The following is a 25373-nucleotide window of genomic DNA, read 5'->3' as shown; positions in this document are numbered from 1 at the left end:
TTCAGCACATGCGATGGCACAGCCAAGTCAAAAAACAGCCTGGAATGTTTGAAAAGATAGAAAATGAGAGCCAGAAGGGGCGCCTGGGTGGCTCAGTCGTTAAGCATCTGCCTTCGGCTCAGGGTGTGATCCTGGCATTCTGGGTCGAGCCCCACATCAGGCTCCTCCACTGGGAGCCTGCTTCTTCCTCTCCCACTCCCTCTGCTTGTGTCCCCTCTCTCGCTGGGTGTCTCTCTCTCTGTCATATAAATAAATAAAATATTAAAAAAAGAAAAGAAAAGAAAATGAGAGCCAGAAAAGGGGAAAAGCTGAGAAGCAGGAGAAAGGAATAGTCAGAAGGACAAGGATTGCATTTTGTAGTGGTTAAAGTTGATGCTAAAGGAAGCTGGAAAATGTTTGCTCTGGTGATTTCTGTGAGGAGAGGGCAGTGCGCAGGAGATAATCCTGGATTTCTAGGGTTTAATTCTCCCTAAAGTGGATTAATCCCTAGAGAATCCAGACCGAAAGGACCTGTTCTTTAAAGCAGAAATTCTCAGAAGGTGCTGCCAGGACCAGCAGCATCAGCACCACCTGGGAATTTGTTAGACTATGGACTCTGGGAAACAAACTGGGGGGATTGGGATAGGCCGGTGATGGTTATTAAGGAGGGCACGTATTGCATGGAGCACTGGGTGTTATATACAAACAATGAATCATGGAACATTGCATCAAAAACTAAGGATGTACTGTATGGTGACTAACATAACATAATAAAAAATTTTTATTAAAAAAAAGAAATGCAAATTCTCAAGCCCCACCTCCCCAGTCCTACAGAATTGGAAACTGCATTTAAAAACCCCTCCAGGGGATTCTGATCCATGCTAAAGAACCACAGGTCTGCCAGCTGAGAGAGGTCTCTGCTTGGACCCAGCGGGGAAAAGTCCAGGTAGAATTAGAGAGACACACGTGCACAGAACTTGGCAAGGTGAGACATTCTCCCTCTATGAGCCCACCTGCATGTGGTCCAGACTTATCTTAGCATTATTGTAGGTTCCCACCTTAGTTTTCTAGCTGATGTGAGCTGCACTGTGCTGATCTCAACATAAACTCAAGATTATAGAAGCAGAAGAGTGAGCCGTCCTCCCCCAGGCTCTGTCCCTTATCCCCTTAACCTGGGACTAGAATGTTCAGGACTGACTTGATCAATTCTGAAACAGTTCCATCTCTACTCCTACCTCAATGGTACGCCGTGGTGCAAAACCAGCTCACTCCACAGCCTTCAGCACTTTTGATCACATAGTTTATTGATCCTCAACGTTAGAATCAATAAGGGAGCTTTCAAAAAAAGTTTGAAGTCTGAGCCCCAGCCCAGAGCAATTAAATCAGAATTTCTGAAATGGGCCTATCATTGGTGTTTTTAGGGTGATTGCCGTGGTGATTCTAACACACAGCTGCGGCTGAGAACCACTGAAGACTAATTCCCCTGCAAATCCCATCTTCCTGCCGTGAAGGGGGAGCTCCCTGTGGCAGGGGCACGGCAGCTGTGACAGAACACACCAAAAGCTGCAGGTGGCCGGGTACCGCAAAGCATTCAAGAGATGGAGGGAGGGAAGAGGGACTAGAGAAGTGGGAGGACCTGGATTTTGCTGGAGCGTGCATACCCAACTCAGGAGTTCTGACATTATCCTGAGGACACTGGAGACAGACCTGATTCAGGAAAAATCAGAAGATGGTGGAGGCGTAGCATGAAGATCAAGTGAAGGGAGCGGTACCGAACTGTGTAGTTCGTATGTCTGGCTCAGTGCCTGATACAAAGGAGGCGTCCGAAAAGCACTGGTTCCTTCCCTGCTCTTTTCAACTAGGAGCAGTGGTTTGGCCGCATGGAAAGAAACCACACACTCATTCTCAGAGCCGCGTTGGAACCAGCTCCTTGCTCACGGAGAGGCCTGAGCTCGGCGCGCGTTCTGGGAGTTCACTCCTGGAGGTGTGTGGGCTGTGAGTAGGGAAAGAGATCTCTGAACACGATGCTCAGACTAACCCGGGGATGGGTACAGCACACTGGAACCCGAGCAGGGCCCCTCGAGGGTCACGGGGCAGTCATGACTTGTGTTCACTTGGGCGCACAGTGTCAGCTGGAGTCCGGGGAGGCTGCTGAACTTCCCAGTGGCGATCCCACAAGGTCAAGCTGCTTCCCTGAACCTCTCGATTCCCCTCACTAGTCCTTTTGCTCTCCACGCTCCAAGAACTCATTAAATCTTTCCTTGATGTGATTTTCTTTCTCTGCTGTGAACACCAGAGATAATAAACTCTCCCAACACAAGATTCCTTTTGTTCAGCCTGAAATAAACTCTTTCCAAATTCAACTTTGAGACCCAGACAACAGGTCAGCTGCTACCCTGACCATGACCTGCTTCTAGTGTGTGCTGCTCCCACCAATGCACGCAGCCCCGACTGACGTGTCTTCATTTGTTCAGTCTGCTCAGCTCGGCATTTGTTCTCGAGAAAATCCAGCCTGGCCTCTTGGGACCTCGTCTTAATAGACTGGTTTTGCAGTGGCTGCCCCCATCCTGCTGTTTCCTATCAATTTAGCCGCGTTGCCAACGCACCTTCATTACAATCTCCTCTGAAGCTTCTCAACCTCCTACCTTTGGTGGAGGCTTAATGGGCTGTTTCTCTTTACTTGGAAGGACCGATGCCAGAAAAGGGTAGCTCTGAGGCGGACCTGGAAGCCAAGACCACCCCTCACCCAAAGTCTCAGCATCCCACCACCCTCTCTGTACTGGGTCTGTCCCACCCTCTTGGTATCTTGGATACTGCAATTAACAGAGAGACAGAGGCTGCCTGGCTCACAGACCCCTAGGACAGTTTCCTGACTCTGTGATATCCAATGCTTCATGATAGGGCCCAAGCCCATCTCCAAAGAATACATTCCAACAAAGTTCACACATATGTTAAGTCCCTTTCCCCACCTATACTGCAGATTGCACAATTTCTACTAGAAGCCCATCCTGAACATCAGACGAAGAACCATTGTTCGGGGCGCCTGAGTGGCTCAGTCGGTTAAGTGCCCGACTCTTGGCTTTGGCTCAGGGCATGATCTCAGGGTCATGAGATTGAGGCCTGTGTCAAACCCTGCATCTGGCTCCATGCTCAGCAGGGAGTCTGTTTGAGATTCTCTCTCTCCCTGTCCTTTTGCCCCTCCCCCCACTTGCACACATGTGTGCGCTCTCTCAAATAAATAAATAAATCATAAAAAAAAGAAGAAGAACCTACATTCTGTGACTAGCACTGAGGATATTCTTGGGAAAAATTAAGGGGTAAATGCAATGTTCATTCCAGTTAAAAGGTATTTGAGCTCAGGGGTCTAACGTAAACTCTCACCTTGAAGAGGACAAGACAGCACAGTGATCGGGTACGCAGGCTCTAGGGACAGACTATGGATTCAAAGCCCAGCTCTGCCACTTACTAGCTGTCTGCCCTTGGGCAAGACACTTCACTTCTTGTGCCTCAGTATCCTCATCTTTTAAATGCGGATGATGATAGCGATCATCTCATAGGAATGTTGCAAAGGTAAGAGTGTCAACACATACAAGGTGCACGAAACAGTGCACAGCACACAGCAGGTGTTCAGTAAAAGGAGCTGGGACCAGTTTCCTCTTGGGGAGCTTCTGTGCTTTGTGGAAGTTCCACACGTGTACGCGGGTAGAAGTTTCCAAACGTGAGGTCTCTCAGTAAACTGACATTTTGCGTGGTTTCTCCCAATGCCCACAAATCACAGATCAGACAAGTACCAAGATTATACAGATGCCATATGCTGTCCAAAGGAAAGACGAACCCAATGTACCCACCCCACCTTCCCGCTCCTGCCGGTTTCGAGAAAAGGGCCTGTCAACATCCAGCTGAAGAAGTGTGTATTGATGTAACCCTAACCGTTCAACTTCGGCTGTGGGAGGACCAGCTGCTGCCACCCGGTGAAGGACCAACACAAATAAGCCACTTAATACCCTTCACTCAGGGGAGGAATAATCTCGTAAGTCTTCAGTTTCCATATGTGGCTTGGGGTTTCTCAAATATTTGATTTAAACCTCATTTAAAACATAGTGTAGCCATCTAAACCATAAAGAAAATGTGTTATATGCCCAATTTTGGTACTTGGAAACCACCAGCCCATTAACCAAGGTTACAAAATCAACTCATTTTTATACAGGCCTCTGAATGCCGTTTTCCTCTTTTAATTGAAGCGTGTCCTGAGGCTGAGAGTCAGGCTGTGCAAAGCCCGTGGCTATTACCAACAACCTCACCGGGTCAGTCCGGATCCCTTGGTGCTATGCAGCCAACACCAAAATCTGGAAACAAACGGGATCCGGAAGTGAAGACGACTCTGTAATTTGATGCACAGTCCCTGCCTTCAACTCCTTATACTCATCAAAATGACATCACTGTTCACACTGATCGATGTCATACGAAGTAGCTATTGCCAATTTGGAATTATAAAATAAATGCATGCTAATAAGACACTGCTTTGTGCCACATATTTAAGGGCTCCAAATGAAGATCTTTATCTTTAAAAGCTGTTTGAAATCTTACACTAACGGTTAGTGCCCCCTCGAAGCCCACCTGCACGTCTCTTCCAGAACAATCTCTTCATTTTACACATATACTCTCCTTATATGTGACTGTGACTCTCCTGCTTCAGCAGTCTCAGAGGCTCCCTCCCCACTTCCCATGAGACAAAGTGAGGACTCCCTGGCTTGGCTGCCACATATTCACTGGGATCAGACCCTGTTCTGGGTCCACAATCATAGGACGACTAGCACAGAACCCCTTGCTTTTACCAGGAAATATCAGATATTTCTGTATTGCTGTTCCCTTGGTCCCAGAGGCTCTTGTTCTCTCTTCCCCTCCTAGCTGTAACCCTGCCCCGGGCCCAGCTCAGCGCTGACATTCATCAGTCAAGGCCCAGGCTCATGCCTTATTCACGCTCCCATAGCACCTCACATCTGGCCCTGTACTGAAATGGCTGGCGTACATCTCCGAGCTCCCTGCCTGACTAGGAGTTTCTACTGTAATAGTGAGATATTTATCTCTACATCGGGCACACAACACGCACGTAATAAAAACAAAGGAAAGGCGGGTGGGGAGATGGGAGAAGGGAGGCCGAAGGGAGGGAGGAGGGGATGGGCAGAGATCAGCAGGACAGATCGGGGAGGACCGGATCCTCCGTGGTGACCGTTCTGACAAGGTAGACACAAAACTGAACACGGCCTCTCGTGCCACACAGCCCACCTCCTAGGAGCATGCAAGATCTTCCAGATTAAGCTATGTTCTGGACTATTCTGTTACGTGCTCTTTCAAGATAATAAAGACAGACAATTTGGCAGGGCACTGTGGGGGCTGGGGAGCTTAGTCTTTTCTACTAAAAACATGACTCAACCAAGGCTCGCCTTCTTGTGAATCAGAGGCAGCATTTTGTTTTGGGCTTTCTAGTCTGCACAAATATGTTGGTATGGAAACCACACTTCTGAGGTTACGATCGAAACATCATTTGCCTCCACTGGCTTTCTTAAAACCTTACATGCTGATAGTAGGTGGGAAATTTCTGCATTTACCACATCAGTTCTTTCTGGCAACAAGCATCTATCTGTAAGTGGTTGTAAAGTAATTGTAGCAAACTCTTTCAAAATAGTTCATATTTGTTCTCTTTCAGCAAATAATAAATATAGCCAGTTTTTAGTGCTTGTCTGCAACCAGATCGTGAATCCCCTGAAGACAGTGCTATCTTATTCAGCTCTGAGTGCCCCAGGCTTACGATGGGGCGTAACACCAAGAAAATATCCAGTAAATGGGGTTTGATTTGGATAAACATGACAACTGGCAGATATGCCAACACGGATTCAAAGCCATAACCTTTTCCATTTGCCTAGCTCTACGCAATCTCCAAAGCCTTCTCCTTATTTAATTTGACTTGGTCTTCCCATCTACTCTGTGAGTTACGCAGGGCATATGTTATTAGTCCCATTACGTAGAGGAGAGAACAGGAACTCAGCAAAGTCCAGAGACAGCTGGGCTCAGGAACAAGCAACGAAGACCAGATCAGAACCGAGACTCCGGGGCTCCTGGGACCAGTACTCTTCTCACCCCGCCGACCTGGCCTCCCCTAAATGCCTCCCACACATAGTGCAATGGATACCCAAGCCACAGGCTCCACACTGGGCTACAACACCCCGAGCTTGCTCTTGTATTTATTCTCCTGTTTTATGAGTGTCTTCTATGGTGATTTAATTTGATATTAACCGGCAAGGGCTGCCATAACAGAATATCACAGACCGCGTGGCTTAAAGAACAGAAATCTATTTCTCACAGTTCTGAAGCCCGGAGTCCAAGACCAAGGTGCCGTCAAGGTCAGTTTCTGGTGAGAACTCTCCTCCTGGCTTGCAGATGACCACCTTCTCACTGCGTCCTCATATGGCCTCTTCTCTGTGCTTGGGAGGAAAGAGAGAGCGCTGGTGTCTCTTCCTTTTCTTATAAGGACACCAGTAAAGAGTCCATTTAACCTTACTTACTACCTCCCAAAGGCCCTGTCTCCCTATCCAGTCACACTGGGGGTTGGGGCTTCGACACATGCATTTGGGGAAGACAGTCTGTCCATACAAGCTTAATCCAGATCTCTCCAAAATGCATACAGATTGTATCCTGGCTCCTTTCCCACAGACCTTCCCTGACCCTACACATCCATTTTTCTCATTCGCTTTGACTCGCCTTCATTTTAATGAATACTGTTCTGTGAGAGAGTTCTGGGATACAATGCATTTGTACACCAGAGTTTTTCCCTGTGCTTATCTCAGTTAATTTCTGAGCAGCCACATGAGTGGGAACTACAATGAATCCTTTCATTTCTCTGCTGAGCATGAGTGTGGGGACTGCCAGAGCTGGGCTGACGTGAAGTGGAGGTCCCTGAAAGGCAGCCAGGTGTGCTTTATCGTACTTTACAGGAGCAGGGCACACAGGAGAGGGGGTCTACTTCTGCCATCTTACCTTGGTCTCACGTGATGGGATACAATAAATTGCAGCTGCCACTGAGACCAGAAAGAGAAGCCTGCCCTGCTCTGGGCTGCTCACTTTGTAAGGCCCTATCCTGTAGGGCCGGCACCAGGATGAGGCGGGAGCCAGCCCATCCTGTGTGAGCCTGAGAGCCATGCCTCACTTGCCTCACCCTAGGCCTGACCCTGCTCTCCTGGCCCTTGTTGACACACCCTCCCTGAAGGGAGAAGCTCACAGGGCCAAGGTAATGTGCCCACCCAGGGCCCATGTGCCCCCTTCTAGACCCTAGAATTCAAGTGGCCTTGAGGCTACACAAGGGAGCCCAACCAAGTTTGCTCTCAGCTGAAAGGTTCCAGGTCCCAGCCCCAGCTCCAGGCCCACCCAGACCCAGACCAGGCTAGGATGTGATAAAAGTCATTTCTCGGTTGTGCTCATTACCAGGGCCATGAATGACAGATGAGCCCAGCCTGGAGCCCTTTGTTTTGGGGTCCTCATTGGCGGCACACCCTGTCAGGCCCATCATGTGCCCCTGGGTTTAAAGATTCTTGGACCCAAGCTGCTTGCTACTGGTTAATGCAGGCAAGAAGATGGGAGAGGACACTCTGGCCCCTGGTGGTTGGAGAGTCGGCCTAGATAGCCCCTCGCAGCCTGGCCTGCAGCTCCACCCAGGGTCCTTGCAAAAAGACTGCCAAGAGTCTTTCTCCCTGAGTCCCAGCATCGCCCCCACCTGCTCCAGCCCCTCCTTGCCCGGATCCGCTGTGCAAATAGAGGGCCACTGCCAACCGTGGGAACAGTAAATCTTCCCTCACTCTTTTATTCATGCCCTCACTCTGCAGACAGTGTTGAGGAAAAACAAACCCCACAAAATCCCTGTGGGCTCCAGCAGTCTGGCAGTCTCTTCTTTGCTCCTCTCTGATCCCCTCCGGATGGCAGAGGCTACAGATGAGGCCCACCCGCCTCCCAGGGGATGACAGCATCCCCCTCCCCTCCTCCTGAGTGGGCTCCGTGAGCACCGCATGCTGAGCCCCATACCAGCTCTGGGGAGCAGAAATCAGTGAGACCTGGGGAAGCTGGGAGATCAATATTCATGGCTTCCGGGAGCAGCACTATATCTACCTCACCTTCCTAGCCTCTCCCAAACTGCAGAAGAGCTTCTGGGCCTGGGAGGGCCAGGCTGGTGGGGTGAGGTTCCGCTGCCCGGGCTGCCATCTGAGGAACCACCGCAGGAACGAGGGGCAGCTAGGGCAGCAAGGCACTCCTGCTCCAAGAACCTCAGGGCCAAGGCGGCATCTGAGAAACAGTCCAGACCTCGAGAACTCCCAGGAACCTTCTCTTCCTCCAACTCTTGGTCACCAACACAGGATTCTTTTAAGCCCAGTCAGACTGAGGGAAGACTGGAGGAGGCCGAGGGGTACTAGGTTTTACAGAATGCCTTTTATACAGAAGGGAGGCGGTGGACTTAGCGTGACCCACTGTCCTGGTTTGCCCAGGCAGCGGTTTCTGGGGACATGGGGCTTTCGGTGTCACAACCAGGACCATCCTAGACAAACCGGGAAGGTAGAGTCACCCTGAGAGGCTGTGGGAAAGGATTCTCCCTCCCTGGTAACATGGCCAGGAACAGAAGACTGCTTGGACCAAAGCTGCCTGTAGGTTAGGGTTCTGCTAACCAAAACCTTTCCTCACAACTCCCCCTCATGCATAGGGAGAGGCTGCAGGAAGAGGGGGTCCTGAGGCCAGCTTAGGAGCTGTCGAGAGAAAGAGGGCAGAAGGAAATTGTCTGTGGTCTTTGTGGGGGGGGAAGACATTTCCTCACTGTCTTTAGGAAGCTGGGGCCCATGAGGCCCTGCATGGAGCCTAGGGTGTCAGGAAGGAGATGGGGGGCACTTGAAACACTGCCAGGTCACAGGGATCTACCTGTCCTGGAACCCTTCACCCTGATACAGATGCTGGCCAGACGGACATGGGGAAAAACGGCTTTAAAATCGTTTGCCTGGTGTGGTTGCCACCCCCTCCAGGACGCAGAGGGCAAGCCTCAAGGGAGAGCAGCTATGAGCGATGTCCTCGTGTGGGCCTGGGGAGCCAGAACATGCTGGGTCCTTTACATCTGGCCCAGCACCACCCTATGGTACTCTCCACAGCAGCGCAGACATCTCCAGAGGTAACAGGTTTGAGTTAGAGCTGAGAGGGCACATCCAGCAGAGCCTACCTGGCCGAGACTCCCTGTTTGACAGGTGGGAGACAAAGTTCAACAGAGGCTGACTCACTAGCTCAGGAGAGCACGCTCTTAAGTGGCTGGCGGCCCAGATTGGGACTCTACCCATCAGATGCCACAGCCACAGAGGCCTTGGAAGGGAGGAGGCTCAGAAGGTAAGGCCAGGCCCGTGAAAGGCTCTGCTTTCCTGGAGCCCACACACTGCTCTGAGAGAGGCACATGAGCGGGAGATCAGCATCTTCTGGAGCCAGGACTGCCCTCTCCATTCTGAGTCCCCAGCTTGGTCTGCTCCAGCACCAACTCCAGGTGGAAACCTTCCAGTGGATTCCCCGGGACTGCTCTGCCCTTGGGGCCCCCGGAGCGCTATAAGTCTACAGAGGGTGCTTGCCTGCTCCACATTTCACTTTCCAGGTCTTGGAATATGTAAGGAAGATCAGCCTTGTCCTTGGCAGTAGGAAGCTACTCCCCATCTGGTACTAGGAACCCTACTAGAGGCGGTGGTATTTAAGACGTTTTAAACAGCCATTAACAACCTTGGGCTCCAATTGGTTAGCAGGAAGCAGAGTCCCAAGGGTGAGGCATAGCCAAAGAGTGCATTCTGATGTGTCTGGGGGTGGGGTGGGGGGTTCTGGACGAGGGATGCTGGGAGAGGCTGAAGAGTGGCAGCAGGTGTAGGTGGGCTCTCTCGAGTAGCCAGGAGGGTCCTAAGTGCATGGCCAGGAGAGGACAGAGCACAGAAAACAATGGAGAAACTGGGGAAAATCATCTCCCGGCAGCTCCTGCACCAGCTTTTAGCACTGATAGCATTTCCAGCTTTGTCCTATTATGGGTGAGCCCAGCACTTCCCAAAGTGAAGTGTAGGAAAGAGCCTGAGAAATGTTCCCGAGGAACGTCAGGGCTGCCCCCTCATTCACAGCAACCCTTCTAGGAAAAGCAGGACTCCACAGGAGGTCTAACAAGGAGACAGAGCTTGTACCCCTACTGTACCCTCCAGACCCCGAAAGTACAGAGAAGGAGTAGATGAGAGAAGGAGTAGACCCTGGGCATGGCAGCCAGGAGCAACCTGCTTGGGAAGTCCCAGGGGGCTCACCAGCTCTGCCCAGGCAGGTGTGACGCTGAATCCTTGGACAGGAGAGACAGGTTTCCTGCACAGAAATGCTCTGACTTATTCCACGATAGGCCCTCAGAGCTCCCTTAGCAATTACTGCCTCGCCATGTAGCTTTGTGCCCGGCTGGCCGCTATAATTTATTGCAAATAAGTCTCATCGCTCCAATAAGGTAGTCGGCTTCTCTACCTCCAAATTCCCTACAGAGCTTAATGCAGCTGGGCACCCATCTGGTCCCCATTAAAATCCTTCTGGACCTGAATCTTCCCACCTTTCTTGCCCCCCATCTCTATACCTGCACTGTGGCAGCTAGCCCCCCACCAGCACCCCTCCTCACTTTCCTAAGAGCTGGATCGTCAGGTGCTAACAAAGGAAGGGCAGGTGGGAGCCTGAGTCTGCAGATCCGACTGGCAAAAGATACTAGGAGATTCTGTAGGTAAACAGGGAACTGCTATTAGCAAATTTTCTAATTAGGGTTCTCTTTATCGTCCTCCTGTGGAAGATACTCATTTGTAAAGTTTAAGTCAGACCGTGAATCTCACGGAGAACTGGCAATCAGTAAGAATATTACCTAAGAAGGGTCTCTGGCAGGAGCCACTGAATTTCCCAGGTTTTGCTCCGCCTCACCTATTAAAAGCAGTGATGGCAATGCATTAGTGTAGGCGGATGACTCACCTAGGTGATAAAGCACCTTCCAAGTATACACTTCTGTGCAACACTGGACCATCTCGTTCATCCACGGGCAAAACAGTGGTGTGGATGCAGAGTGAAAAGTTTCCAGGGTTCACTGGAACTTACTCGTGGCAGGTCCTAGGGAATCCTTAATCTTTCTGAACTGATTTTCTTGCCTGTACAATGGGCACAGTAATAATACTATCTTCACTGCACAGATTTTATGAGATCTAAGTGAGATACACATGAACAATGTCGATAAACTGTAATATTCAAATATTACTGATTGTTAACCTACTATAATGACGGTGAAGAATAAAAACTTCCCTTTAAAGAAGCTAATGCTTCTGGGTGACGTGAGAAACACCAAGAATATCACAGTTGATGGATTTGCTGGTAACTCTTCCTTGCCCAGGGGGATCAGCTGTCCTGAACTGCCTCCTGGGATGGGGGCTTACCAGAGTCAGGGAGCAAATGCTCGAGCTCATGGAAGGGGCTGGAGGGCTACGAACACAGGGTGCGGCTATGTGCCACCCACCAGAGCCTCTCCCATGCTGTTCCTGCAGTTCGAGAGCAGCCTCCCAGCAACCTCCTCCCAGGTAACAGAGCAACAGTCAATGAGGCCCTTACATTCTAGTGCACTTCATGCAACGGGAGCAGACCCTCCAGGAATGAATATGCATTTGTACTACCCCTCCAAAAAAAAATGCTGATAAAGTCACGAAAAAGTTGTGTTATTGCTAAACACTAATTGCATTTCCTTGGGTGAGCACCATAAAAAATTCATTGCAGTTTTTAGAAACAAGATGCCAAGTGCATTTTAATTGCTAGAGAGAAGAGAGTCGGGGAAAAGCTGAACCAGGAAAATGCTAACTGGGTGTAAACTCAGAAAGAAATCTCCCCAAGATGGAAAGCCCAGTGCTGAGACAGGAGCTAAGGCGACAGGTCTTGGGAAGTCAGGCCCTCCTAAGAGAGCACTGACTTAATGGTTCTCAGGCCCAATGCAGCAGCCCACAGACAGCTGGGGCTTTTTGCTGCAGATCGTGACGTGTAGATTTAAGAGATGTAAAGAATTAAATAAGTGCCAATATTCTAAAGAGATGAGCAGGAGTCTATTCCAGAGCTTTAAGAAACATGTATGGGAGGAAATGTACAATTTTATCCCTTAGTGTATGTGTGTGTGTGAGAGAGAGACAGAGAGACAGAGAGACTGAGAATGAGAGGCAGACCGAGACCATACATCACTTCACTTTAATAACAGCACTTCTTGGACCAGTTGACAGAACTGTCATTTTGAACCAATGCCCTATCACAGCACCAACCAGAGCACTCTCACAGTGCCCCCGCCCCAGCAGGGCCAGCCAGAGCCAGGAGGGAACAGGCAGTTGGCAAGAAGGACAGCGGAGTGCGGAGGCTCCTTGATTCCATGGACTTGGCCCTACCTTGATCCAGGGGCTCCTCTAGGGAGGCACCTGCCCTGCCTGAGAGCACAGGGAGAGTAGTCACAGGGCATCCCTAAGCAGCCTCCCAAAAGATGCGCACAAGGGTTTGGGGGCGGTGGGGGAGGAGGAAGGGCAGGCACCGAGCTGCTGCCAGCAGCCTCTTCCTCTCTCACACCTTCCCCACGCACCCCAGCCCCCAATCTTCCCAGCAACCCCCCGCCCCCGCTGTCCTGTTATTGAGGCTCTCTGGTGAGAAAGAGGGACTCAAAATCAGGGCCTGAGGGGAGGGGCCTTCCCTGGAGGCCGGCCCGCGGGGTGTGACTGCCTTGTGTGGGAGGAGGTCCGTGCCTTCTGCATCTGAGGCTGCCGCTTCTCCTCCATCTAGCGGACCTGCCAGAGACCCAGGAAGCATGAGGCTGCATGCAGGACTAGGGGAGGGAGCCCTGGGCCAAAAGAGGAAGGAGCCAAACCCACAGCATGGCCCCGCCACCCACCGGCCCAGTACTGTTCATTTTAGTAAATCACGTCACCATTCGGAACCTTGATTTCTACTTCCAGCAAATGCAGCTAAAAATATCTGCTTCTCGAGTTTTTCTGTAAGGCTTGAATGAGAAGGTGGGTGCATATGTCCCCTGGAATCTCTAAAATTTATTACCTACCACCTGTGCCTGTGCCCAACCCTGCAGAAAGATGCTTTTCTTCATCACGCCCTGCATTTGTAAAGTTCTTTATACATATAACCTGTTTTCATACACATTATCTTACTCGGCCCTCCCACTGAACAGATGAAGTTGAGAGCCTTGCCCAGTGTCCCACAAGAATTAATCCCTTGCTGAATGCAAACTGCTAAATGCCGAGCTCTCTCCAAAGTCAAGGAATGCAGGCACTCCGAACTGCCTTGTCATCAGGAGTAAACACGCATAAGAATAACACGCGGACCCTCGCTGCAAGCCTAGCACTGTGCAGCTCACTACTCGTAGTCTTACCTCATTCACTCATCACAGGAGCATTCAAGGTAGCCGTGGTGCTACTACCAGGAAACGGAAGCTTGCCAAGGTTAGGAATTTGCCAAAGCTCACACAGTAAATGGCAGATCTGGGCTACATACCCAGGTCTACTCTTACCTAATTAACACTTAAATCCATGGAAATCCAATGGATTCAATGTTACAAGCATCACTTCCTCCTCCTGCTCTGGGGACCATTCTCCAGCCCCAAGCAGGGCCCAGACCTAAGAGGTGAGGGTCATAGTTTCCAAGGGTTGGGTCCTTTACAAACCCGCTCATCCCATCCCTGACCCCACACTCACCCTCACGGTGTCATGGATCCAGTCCAGCAACTCAGCAACCTTGGTGTAGACACCGGGGTGATTGGGCTCTGCGCAGCCACGGCCCCAGCTGACCACCCCTACCAAGTGCCAGGTGCCCCCATCCAGGCACACCAGGGGGCCCCCACTATCACCCTGAGGGCATAGAGACACAGAGAGAGAGGCAGTTAGTCCTTCCTAGTGGAGGGAGCAGAGCCTCTGTTTCCAGCCTCTACTGCTTCCAGCATGGAATCCCCACTTGCCTCACCCCTCCGTAAATCCTTAGCACATTACTCGACTTGCCTAGGCACCCCTCCCTCTAGCAGGGGCCAAGCCACAGCAGGTCCCCCTGTTCCCACCCTCCACCACGGTCCCCCTCCATGCTGTACCTGGCACGCATCAGCCCTCCCATCCACATAGCCCGCACACAGCATGCGGGGGGTGAGTGCCCCACTATACACGCAAGAGCTGTTGCAGAGCTGGGTGCTGAGAAGGGGCACCACGGTGTCCTGGAGCGTGTCTGAGCTATGGGCTGTAGGAGGTCCACATGGAGATAGAAGGACACAGAGTCAGGCCACAGGGCACAAAGCAAGGCCAGGAAGACACAACAGCAAGAGGGAAGGTGGTTAGAGGCCCCAGAGACAAAAGACCCAAAGAGGGGAGCCCAAGGCGGGAGCTGTGGACCCTGGGAAGGAGGCACGGGTCCATCAGACATAAGAAGGAAGAGGAGTAGAACTCACATATGCCCCCCAAATGCTGAGGCCACAGCACTCCTGGATGGAGGGCGGGGGTGGGAAACACCTGGCTTCAGGGGAAACTCAGGGAATGTTCTCCCAGAAAGACCCAGGCTGGGGAGACCAGGGCTCCTAGCTTTGGTCAATGGTGATGCCAGAAAAAAAGGGGGCTGGAGCCACCATTTGGCTGGGGGAGGTGGAGGTGGGAGATAGAGGTGCCTCACCTGGGGTAGAATGTCCCCCAGCCCCCCACCCCTATTTTACCCAGGGCCCCAGGAGCTGACTCACTGTGGCTGGGGTTGGTGTGGCCCCAGCCAGACACCCAGCACTGAGAGCCCCTCGGAAAATCTTGCTTCTCGGCTGGCAGGCACACAGGACCCACGGTGTCTGTGGAGAAGCAGGTGGTCCTGGGCCCCTGCTTCACTCAGGCTCAGCTGCTCTTCCCCACCACCCCACCGTCAGCCTGGGGGAAGAACCAGGCTGGCAGGCCCTCCTCACTCCCTCTCAAATGGTCCTGGCTCCCGGCTTCCACGAGCCAGGCCTCCTATAAGGCTGTGCCAGTCATGCCCTGTACCACGCTGGCAGGGAGGTCACCACTGACACAGAGGACGGTATATAAACTGCTGTGCGCATGGAGTCTTCTAGGGTGGGCATGGACACACTGCATACCCCTGACCTGGGGACTGAGGGAGAATGGGGATTCCTTCTGGGCCTTTGTGCCCACCTTCTCCTAATGAGGACTCACTTTGGATTTTCCTTAGGATGTTTGATCCCTCTTGGGGCATTGTTTTCAAAAGTGTGTGGCAGTCCAACAGGGTCAGGCCCTAACGTGTTCTAAAGTAGCATATAGACATGCCATTAAATAAACACTGATTCACATGGGGAGAAAGGATTCCCTTCTCAGGGCTCTTTCAGTCCCTCTGAGTGTATCAGGGAGAAAGATTCCATCCAGGGCCACTCCGTGGTTCTCCCAGCGTCTGCCAACCTCCCCCTAAACACTGCGAGCGGCCCCGGGCGCAGCGGAGGGCAGCTGGATGGAACTTGAACGCTGTCTTGTTTTCACTCAGTATTTTTACGGTTGTTACGTATTTGCTACAAGTAATATGGGTTCCACAGTTACGTGGTCACTTAAAGTTCCCCTTTCAACTGTACTTAAGTCAACTTAGAAATATTAACTGCTGAGCCACAGTTCGGAGAATACATATAGGCGGTAAAATTGTGAAGGGCATGTAGCAACTACCGTGCTTTAGGAAACCCAAGGCTACACGTGGTGACGGGAGGGAGGAGTGCAGAGCGTGTGTGGGTGTGTGCATGTGCGCGAGTGTGGGTGTGTGCGTGTGTGTACTTGTGTGAAGACTGCATGAGCGAGTGTATGCACATGTGAGCGTGCGTGTGTGTGTCGGTGAGGATGCAGGCACATGTGCACGCCGGGCTGGGGGGGTGCTTTCGAGAGCAGCTGCTGTGGAGAAGCCGGACCCGGAGTCAGGACACCAGGCTCAGAGCTGCTTGCTGCGTGGTCTTGCAGAGTCACCTTCCTCACTAATGTCATGTCCTTCCCTGTTTATACCTGCCTCATCTACCTGTCAGGGGTCCTACGAGGACTGAAGGAAAGACATTTGGGAAAATAGAGCTTCTTCACTGTAACATGTCACGTGGTGGCTGGGACCTGGGGCCAGCCTGGGGCCGGGGGCGGAGCAGCCCGGTGGTAGATGGAGCACCAAGGAGGCTCTGCCGGGGACTTTGAGGCAAGTCCCACTTGCAGCCCACTTCTGCAAAGGGCCAGGACCTTTGTCCCCAAAAGAGCCCGCACAAGAGTCGGTGCAAGCGTAGGTCCAGGCGCTGCCAGTTCACTGTGGTCACCAAATGAACTGAGTGTGTTAAGGGTTACGGCACTGGGAGGGAACCTCAGAAATAAGCTGGCTCCTCAGCCCCCACCCTCGGCCCCAGGGCAGGCCTCGCTCACCACAGCCCGCAGCTTGCTCGCCCCTGGCCAGTGCCTCACCTGAGAAGTTGAGCGGCGTCTGGAGCCGCAGGAGGGCGATGTCGTAGTCGTGATTCTGGGTGCTGTAGAGAGGGTGAGGGATGATCCTCTCCACCACGGCCCCCTGGTGGGGCCTGACGGCACTGTGGCTGACCAGCCCCGCATGGACCCGCCAGCTGGACAGGCGGGATAGCCTAAAACTGCACACATGAGCTGCGCTGAGCCCAGGGAAGGACAGGGCAGAAGAGGCTGACCTAAGTGAGGTGGCAGATGTGGAAAGGTGGCTGGAGAAGCCATTAGTGGATATCCCCCATCACCAGGCTGGCAGCTCCCAGAACTCAGCCCTGTGCCTCCTAGCATCCCTGCAGCAGCTGGCAAGATACTGGGCATGCAGAAGGTGCTTAATAAATGCTCTAGACTGGCCCTAGAAGTAAGACACTGTGGATGATCTGCAACTCCCATCCCCTCTATCCTGAATAACCCTCCTCCACATTTTATAACAAACATCAAAGGGGCTTGTGTGGTATCCTAACTGTGAGTCAGACAAACTATGAGTCCTGTCTCTCCACCTACCACCTGCGACCATGGGGAAGTCGCCTCACCTCTCCCAGCCTCAGTCTCCTCATTGTAAAATGAGGAGTACGCTATCTGCCCTGCCCGCCGCCAAAAGGAGAGGTCCAAAGGGCTTATTCACTCATCACTCATTCCTACGCTGCTCTAACCACACCTACTGCATGCCAGGACTGTTCTAGGCCAGGGGGACATGGCAGTGGGAAAATCAGCAAAGAGACTCGGTGGTAAACAAGACTGAGAGTCTCGGTTCCCATGGAGCTTCCAGTCTAAAGGGGAAGAAAGACATTAAACAAATAATTACACGGAAGGTGATTTAATTACAGTTGTGATAAACATTAAGCAGCACGGAGTGCTGTGAATGGGAAAGCCTTTGAAAAACTTCAAAACTGAGCAAATATAAAGAACCAATCTTTGTGTTGTTGCTGCTATTCGTGCAGAGCTGTTCTGGGCACAGAACGGGGAGAACTTCGCAATCCATGCCTCTCAGAATGGACGCAGGGAGACAGTCCGACGTGGACATGTGATACGGGACATACCAACTGCCAAACAGAAAAGGCCGCTGAAGCGCTCTCCTCAAGAGCGGCCCCTGAGACTTGCCTGCGCATGCAGTGAGCGGCAGTCACCACCCAGTGCGGCGCCAGCACAGAGCCCCCGCACGTGTGCCGGGAGCCCAGGGCCACACTGGCCTGCCAGGGCCAGCGCCCAGGAGCTGCGGCCTGCCCGCCGACTATCCGGGAGGCCAGGGGCCTCACCCCACACTCTGCAAACAGAGAAGCACAGGGAAGATGGTGAGTTAGAAGACAGGTGGGTGTCAGCATGGTCCTAATCCTCGGGGATGTGGCCCAGTGTGGACAGCTCTCATTTATTACTTTATTTGGGGGACGGGATGGTTGAAGTGTCAATTATACACCTGTGTGCCCCCTCAGGCTGCGAGCTCACTGACAGACACGACCATGCCTACATTGTCTGTGGAACCCCAACACTTCACAAAAAGCCTGTCCCACAGAAGGGGTCAAAATGTTGGGGTGTGGACGGATACATGGAAGAGGAGAGAGGAAGAGATGCATAGATGATTGGGGGGGGTCAGACGAAAGGAGCTCACAGACTGTCTCCCATGTGGCCCCTAGTTTGCACCCTTCCTTGGTCTCCTGAAGGTGCTAACCAGTTAGCAGCCAACAGTAATCCTTTTGGGGCTTTCCAGATGAAAGGGGGAGGGAGCTTTGGAAGTCCTGGCAGGCAGTGAAGCAAGGAGATCATCCACCCAGATCAGTGGCTGGTGGGGGACAGAACAGAGATTTGGACAGGGCCCTGTTGGGGCAGAACTGTGTTTGCAAGAAGGGGACCAGCAGGCAGAGGGGCAGGTGGGCTAGGAACTCCACCCCAGACCCAGTTGAGCCTCTCTGTGGGGCTCTCCACACTTAGGACGGGAGACTCCCTCCACCCACTGCCACCTTCCTGGATATGTCTGGATATGACTCACCAGAGCATCTGAGGGAAACGATCTGGCCGGAAGCACAACTGTTCCTACAAAACAGAGGTGGCAGTAAGAGGCTGGGCAGGGGCCCACCCGAAACCAGGCATGGAGACCAGGGGCAGTTGTCAGGTGGAGACGGAGGAGGCCTCTGGTGCAGTCCCCCATCTGCACCTGCCTGCATCCAAGACCCTAGGCCCCTCCTCGTTAACAGGTCTCCAGGACAGCAGTGCTACTCTGCCCCATCACCCCAGGGCACCAGCAGGAGGCTGTGGCCCTTGAGGGTTGTCTCGGACAGGGCCCAAAGTTACAAATCCAGTGTTTGTAGACGGAAAGTCCAGCTGTGCCCACTAAGGGCCTCTGAATAAACATGTGTTTGGTGGATGGATAAGAGAGTGAAGGAAGAAAGCACACTTCACCCCACGCCCCTCCTGAGCTTACTCTATTCTCTCTCTCTCTCCAGCCCCTTCCTTGCTCTCCTTTCTCCCTCCTCCTTCCTAGCAAAACCTCAATTCCTGCTGGACCAAAGCTCTCTTCTCTCTTCTACTCATCTTTGGCCGCATGGCCCAATGCCTTGATCCCTCTCATGTCCCAAACCCACAGGGCTCTGGCTCTCCTGGCAGAGTCAGTACCCACTCACGTGAACTGAGTTTGTGATTTCTGACTGGGAAATGCTCCTCTGTGTCCTATCTCACATGGCCAATGTCCTCACCACCAGGCTCCCATGACAGGAAGATTTTTGCTGAACTGTTCACCAGAAGTAAGGGACCTCACTCAACCTCCTCAGAAGTCCTACCTGGACTGCCACACCTCCTCCAGGAGGCCTTCCAGTCTGGGAGGGAGCTGAGCAAACCCCTGGGAGCTGTTGAGCTTGATGTCAGACAGGTTCACTCCCTTGTGGTGAGTGAGTCTTGGCGGAAGAGGGGAACAGAACAGGAGGGAACTGGTTTACACTGCAGCATGGGAAACGGTACATAATCATGACCAAGACATGCATGAGATACTATCCCCCCAGTGGCACAGTCACAGAGCAAGACTTTGACAGTGACCTCTTCCTGGATTCATATTTGTTAAAAAGCAGGGATGCTCAAAGGAGAGAAAAAAGCTGGGTCCCCATCATGCCCAGAGGCCAGGAGATGGCCAAAAGGACCTCTTGCCAGTCCCTGAGCACTTTGATGGGGACAGGCAGATAAAGGTGTCCAACTCTTCTTTCCCCACCACCACCAGCCCTCCACCTACTCCAGGCCCCAAGCCTGGCCCCAGTTACCTGAGACGCCCAAGGCTCTGGCAGATCCGAACCCCCAGCACAGCGCTCCAGCCCTCATGGCAGACCAGGAGCCAGTCTGGCCGCGCCCTCACCTGTACTTTCAGCAAGAAGTCCTCAGTGTTTATCCTGAAAGATACTGAAGGCACGGCATGGAAGTCACATCGTCCCTGCTGCAGGGTGGAGGGGCAAGGTGGGCAGGGGGGCTGGACCTGGCCATGCTGGGACCTGAAGAGGCCTCAAGACAGCATCTGGGTCACCTAGTGTCAGGCTCCCTGTCCCCCAGGGCGTCAGGCTGGTTCTGAGAACAACATAACCCTTATTTATAGTGCTGCATTCCAGTTTGGTGTCTAACCGAGTGCTTTTAACTGTGCTCTGTCTCTCGTTGTCAAGGCAACCCTGTGGGGTGCGTATGACCATCCTCCCATGTTGCAGAGGGAAAACTAAGGCATGGAGGTTAACTGACCTGCCCCAGATCACAGAGTCTGCACGTGATGGATCCAGGACTTAAGTCCGGTCTCCCTGTTTCAAATCTTGTGGTACTACTACTGATGGGTACCATTGAGCACCTGCTTTCTCCAGGCTCTGTGCTAGGCTCTTTTATATATTAGCTCGTATTATTCTCATAATTCATGTAGTAAATGGTTGTATCTCCATTTTGTAGAGAAGGAAATGGAAGTTCCAAGAAGCAATGTGCCGAAAGCCGCACAGCTGGCAAACGGCAGGCTCCACGCGGACCGTAACTTCTATAACTGATTCCAGCCCCTGCCTGGGCACCTAATCTTCTGATCCCCAATTCGTGCTTGGCAGGGAGGGGACAATGTGAAGGCAGCGGGGTCGGGGGTGTGCAATGTGGAGTAGGTGAGGACCCCTGCCGGCTACACGCTGGCTCCCCACATGCACCTGTTCCCCCTGCCCCATCCTGCTGGCTCACTCTGCCCCAAATGGCAAGTTGCCATCCCTCCTCCCAGCCTGGGCTCCTGGCCCAGCCCAAGCCAGGGATCAAGATAGTCCCCAGGGAGTGCTGAGAGCTCCAAATCAGAGATGGACTTTTCAAGGCTGGACTATGTCGCTCCCTTCCCACCAGAGGAGGAGACCCAGATGCTGGCAGTGACGTCACGGCCCTTCATTCTGGTCTGCTTGCCCCTGGCCGGAAGTGGGGATCCCAGAGCTGTGAAGGGGCTCAGGGCGGGGGGGGGGCAGTCTGTAGCCTTGGGGGTGTGGCCCACCTGCTCTGGGAAGCACAGGGAGCAGGGCTTCCTCACCGCTGGCCTCGGAGCAGCTCAAAGGTATCTCATCATCCTGCAAGGTTCCGGGAGCGGGCTGAGAGGGCGCTGGCCACAGATACAGCACTTCAGAGGACAAGGACAGGGACAGGGTCACAGAGAAGAGGCTAGGAGGAGGGAGGGATTCCCACATGAGAGGGCCAAGGGGCAGAATAAGACCCCTGCAACACAGGGAGACAAAAGCAGCTGCCTGGAGACTCCCCCTCGACCACCCAGCCTCGGGCGGGTCCCCACCTAACACAGCGAGGAGAGGCACAGCACACACCCTCTCCCTGTCCCTGCCTCTGTCTCTCTCAACTGGGAAAGATGTCTAGAGAAAGGTGGACTTGGGCCGCCCTGGGTTATCCATTCAAGTACCTTCCACTTCCCACGTTGGGACTAAAGCGTTCTGGACGCAGAGCCTAAATCCCTCCTGTTGCTGTCCCATCCCTTCTCCCCTGCTGTCAGTTCAGAGTAGGTGAGAAAGATGGGTCCTGGCTGCCCTTTACATCCGCTTGTCTCTTCCCGCAAGGATCCCCAGACCCTGTTCTTTGGCCCTCCCCGAGCACTGACGGGTCCCAGCACTGACCGAGAAGCCAGGAGCCGATGCTTGCACCAGCCAGCAGCGCCAGGGCTCCCAGCCCGGCACAGCAGCGTCGCCCTGAGCACCAGCGCCCTGCCCACGAGCCTGCAGGAGAGGGCAGAGGAGTCTGCGTGCCCTGCTCCTGCCTGCCAGCCTCACTCTGCCCGAGGCCCCACCATGGGGCTAGGCAGCCACGGGGCTGGGGCAGGAGTCTGCCCCACTGCACCCGCCCGCCTCCCCTTACCCCCTCCCCACTGAGGCCCACAGAGCCCACTCAACCCCCAAACTGGAAACAGAGCAAAAGCAGGTCTGGGATAAACAGTGAGGCAGCCTCTGGCCATCAGCCCCTGGGGGCTCTCTCAAGAAGGATCTAGGGAATGTAGGAAGATTACCCATTCGCTGTCCCCACCCTGTCATTCCCCTATAGCCCAGTCTGGCCTACTGGGTTGCTGCCGGGCCTCGGGCCTCTGCAGTGGCTCTCTTGGCTTGGCTTTGAAGATCCCAGGTCCTGGGCCCTCCTCTGCGTCCTGATCCTCCATGTGGGCTTGGCCATCCAGCATCAGGCTCTGGGGAAATAACTGTGGGTCACTCAGGATCCCCACACCAAGCGGAGAAGCTCAGCCCACGACAAGACTCCATTCTCTAATCTCAGCTGTGCACTCACTGCCTTTTTTTCATCTTGGAGACTGTGTATTCCCACTGATGCCCCTCCAGGCCCTCTCTGCTCTCCTGGAGCCCCTACCCCATCCAACTTATTCTCACACAGCCAGTTAAGCATCAGAGCAGGTATTCAAACCCAGACAGGGGGTGGGGGGGTACGGACTCCGAAGCCCACACTCCTCACCACTCCCTCCCCTGGCCTCCCACCACCATCAAGAGCATCCGCTGAATCTCTTAACATCTGTCCTCAGGCCTCAAGATGCCAGCCTTCTTCATTCCCTCCTGTCTCAGAGGAAGAAGTTCCCCTGCCCAATGCACCATCCATTCATTTATCCAGTAAATAAGATTTAGCCCGAGAGGGTGGGCCACAGTGCGGGACATTGTAGGGAGTTCAAAATAAATCAACATGGAACACCCTCCAGCTACCCCAGAGAATTTTCAGTCGAGTCCTGACATATTAAAAAAAGGCAGAACATGTTAAGTGACAGAAGAAAGGAGAGGTTACTTCTCACCGGGGGACTGAAAAAGGCTTCCTAGAAAAGGCAGCCTGAGACGGTCGCTCATAGATGAAGAGGGCTTGAACAGACATATATGGGCATTGGGTATTCCAGGCAGTTGAAGAGGCAAAGGCACGGGGGCGGGAAAGCATAGAGCATAGTAAGTTATATGTTTGCCTGACATTCATGTGCCATGAAGAAGAGTAATGGAAAATAAGATCTTGGAAGAAATATCAGACCAGCAGTTTAAAGCTAGGTCTGCAGCCTACTGTGTGAACTTAACTCAACACCTCTCCAAACTTCAATTTTCTCATTTGGAAAATAAGAGAGATAACCACTACTACCCAACAAGTAATCTCCCTCCTCTAGTATCTTATCTCCACCCACTGTCCAAGCCAGAGCAATACTCCTATAATTCAAACATCTTTAAAGCACCCAATGAATCTTCCTGCACTCTAAGAAAAATCCAAAGTCCTACGGTACAGCCCACAAAATCCTCTGTGCTTTCACCCTTCCTCACCTCTCCATCCCCACCTGCCAGCATGACTCCCTCCACAGTGGAACTCAGGGTCATGGTAACACACACGCCAGTCCTCTGGGCCTTCACGTGCTCTTGTACCACAGAGACTTTGCATCTGCCATCCTTTTCCCAACGTAGCTGACTCCCAAGACCCAGCTTAGATGTCACTTCTCCAAGAAGCTTTCTTCAATCTATAAGGCACCTGTTGTGGCCCTATATTGCGCTCATTTACTTCTCTTTCTCTCTGCCCTTCCTCATTGGTCTAGGCTCCCAGATTTCACCCTGGAAATCATTCTGTTGGACCCGTGAACACACTTGCCAGTTCACCTCACAAGTAGGGCAGCAGCCCAAACTTCCATATGAAGCAAGACATCACCCCTACTTCCCATCCCCTACACCAGTTACAGCCCAGGATCTGTAGGGCTGGTCCTCCCACCAACAATAGGGCTTGTTTCTCCACAAGAAACATGGGGTCTTGGCTTGCCCCTTACCATATACACTCCTTCCTGGGTCTAGAGATGAGGCTCAAGGGCACAAACAATGAGACTTGGCTTTTAGTTCAGCTTCCGACTAACTGGCCTCACCCGAGGAGTTGCTCTACCTCCAAACCCACGTGTTTGAGCTCGCGCAGTTGCCTGCAACAATGGTCTGCAATGGCGCAGGATCTCCCGCTCCTCCTTTTGAGTAGGAGTTCAATGTAATAATGATTTGTTAGCACTGTCTATGTGCAGAGCACTTGGACAGGCCTATGGGGGATAGAGGGGAGAAGAAAAGTCAGTCCCTGGGGAAAAAAATAGGAGATGGGCCACACAGGGCCCCCTCTAGGCTCTAGCCCCTGTGCCGGAGCTGCCAGAGGGGGCTCTTTCCACCTGCCTAGAAACCCAACGTGGGGGCGGGGAGAGAGAAAGAGAGAGAGGCCAGGTCAGGGGTGGCACAGATGTATGCACGGCCTTACCATTTGGGTCAGCGGAAACCCTCGGGGACTCTAGGCAGGATTCTGCTCCTGTTCTTGGACCAGCATTGATTGAATAGCCCAGTCAGCTTGGTCAGAGGGTGAGGTCTCCCTAGTTCACATATGGCCCCTCCCTTTATCCTCCCCCCTACACACACACACACACACACACACACACACACACACACACACACAGAGACATGTGCCAGAGAGACAATAAATCTGCTCAGAAACCATGAATAGACCCCTTGTTGCAGGAAAGGGGGCCAAAGGCTGGGCTGGGCAGCCTCAGCCCCTCCCATCTGCTAACTAGAAGCTTAGAAACAGAGAAAAAGGTTACAGGGAGGAGGGGAGGCCAACTACTGTTGCTTAGCAACCAGGTCCCTTGTGCCAAACAGTGTGCCCCATGCATGCTAGCACAATTCCCCCTTCCTGCTGACAGGGCTGTACTGGAAGGACTGATATTAGTATTTGTGGAAATGTTTCTGAGCCCTCTGGATTACATCTCATCTCTGTGTGGGTTGGCTTTCCCAGCACTCTGGGGCTGTCACCATGTTGGAATTGGGATGATAATGAGGAATCTTTGCCGCCTCTCTCCTCAGGGCTACACCTGTCACCCCAATGCTGGGGAAATGGGGCCTCTCCACCCAGCTTTCCTGGGGGCCAGTTACTATCGGAGCCCTCAGCGCTATCTTGCTTCAGAGCAGAAGGCGGCCCAGCTGAGCCCAGAGTGGGCTGAACACACCTGGGAACCACATCTCTTCCAGGATGCAGAACAGGTGCCAGGGAAAGAAAAAGGCTTGTGTGGTCTCCCCTCGTCCAAATGCTTCTCCCGGATCCCTCAGATGGAACAGTTAAGAATATGGGCTTTAGAAGTCAGGACTTCATCTAACCCCACTTCTGCCACTTCCCTTACTTAGCCTCACGTGTAAAATGAGGATAACAGTACCCACCTCATAGGATTGATGCTGGAAATGAATGAGATTTGAATATAAAGCTTCTAGCCTGGTATCTAGCATAGCATCTACTCAGTAAACATTGGCTGCTATCATTATTATTACTGTAAAACCTCATCCACACAGGCTTTATTTTTCCCCTCTACTTCCCTCATACACT

General features: G+C 52.7%; 1 protein-coding gene across 1 annotated transcript; it reads right to left on the bottom strand.

Moving 5' to 3' along the window:
• Positions 1-296: 296 nt before the first annotated feature.
• Positions 297-22194, bottom strand: TMPRSS5 (transmembrane serine protease 5). The gene is made up of 12 exons (XM_045797605.2): positions 22071-22194; positions 21635-21733; positions 21010-21132; positions 19784-19919; positions 19313-19426; positions 18526-18569; positions 17643-17805; positions 16494-16672; positions 14780-14878; positions 14147-14289; positions 13761-13913; positions 297-6461 (listed from the first exon to the last, which is right to left on the bottom strand). The coding sequence occupies exons 1-12, from the start codon at positions 22186-22188 to the stop codon at positions 6441-6443; spliced, it is 1392 nt and encodes a 463-aa protein (XP_045653561.2). The 5' UTR covers positions 22189-22194; the 3' UTR covers positions 297-6440.
• Positions 22195-25373: the final 3179 nt, after the last annotated feature.

This window comes from Ursus americanus, chromosome 16, assembly GCF_024610735.1.
Source record: "Ursus americanus isolate L20-20 chromosome 16, mUrsAme1.1.p, whole genome shotgun sequence".
Classification (NCBI taxonomy): Eukaryota; Metazoa; Chordata; class Mammalia; order Carnivora; family Ursidae; genus Ursus; species Ursus americanus.
Note: the sequence above shows the minus strand (reverse complement) of the source record. Positions and strands in the feature narration are given on the sequence as shown.

Excerpts from the sequence above, each read along its gene's own strand:
- TMPRSS5 (XM_045797605.2), bottom strand. The coding sequence starts at position 22,188 with ATGCTGGATGGCCAAGCCCACATGGAGGATCAGGACGCAGAGGAGGGC. Across the intron at positions 19,427-19,783 it reads CAGAGCCTTGGGCGTCTCAG|ACTCACTCACCACAAGGGAG; the intron begins GTAACTGGGGCC and ends TCTTCCGCCAAG. Across the intron at positions 6,462-13,760 it reads GGATCCATGACACCGTGAGG|CACAGAGAAGAGGCCATATG; the intron begins GTGAGTGTGGGG and ends TTTCCTCCCAAG.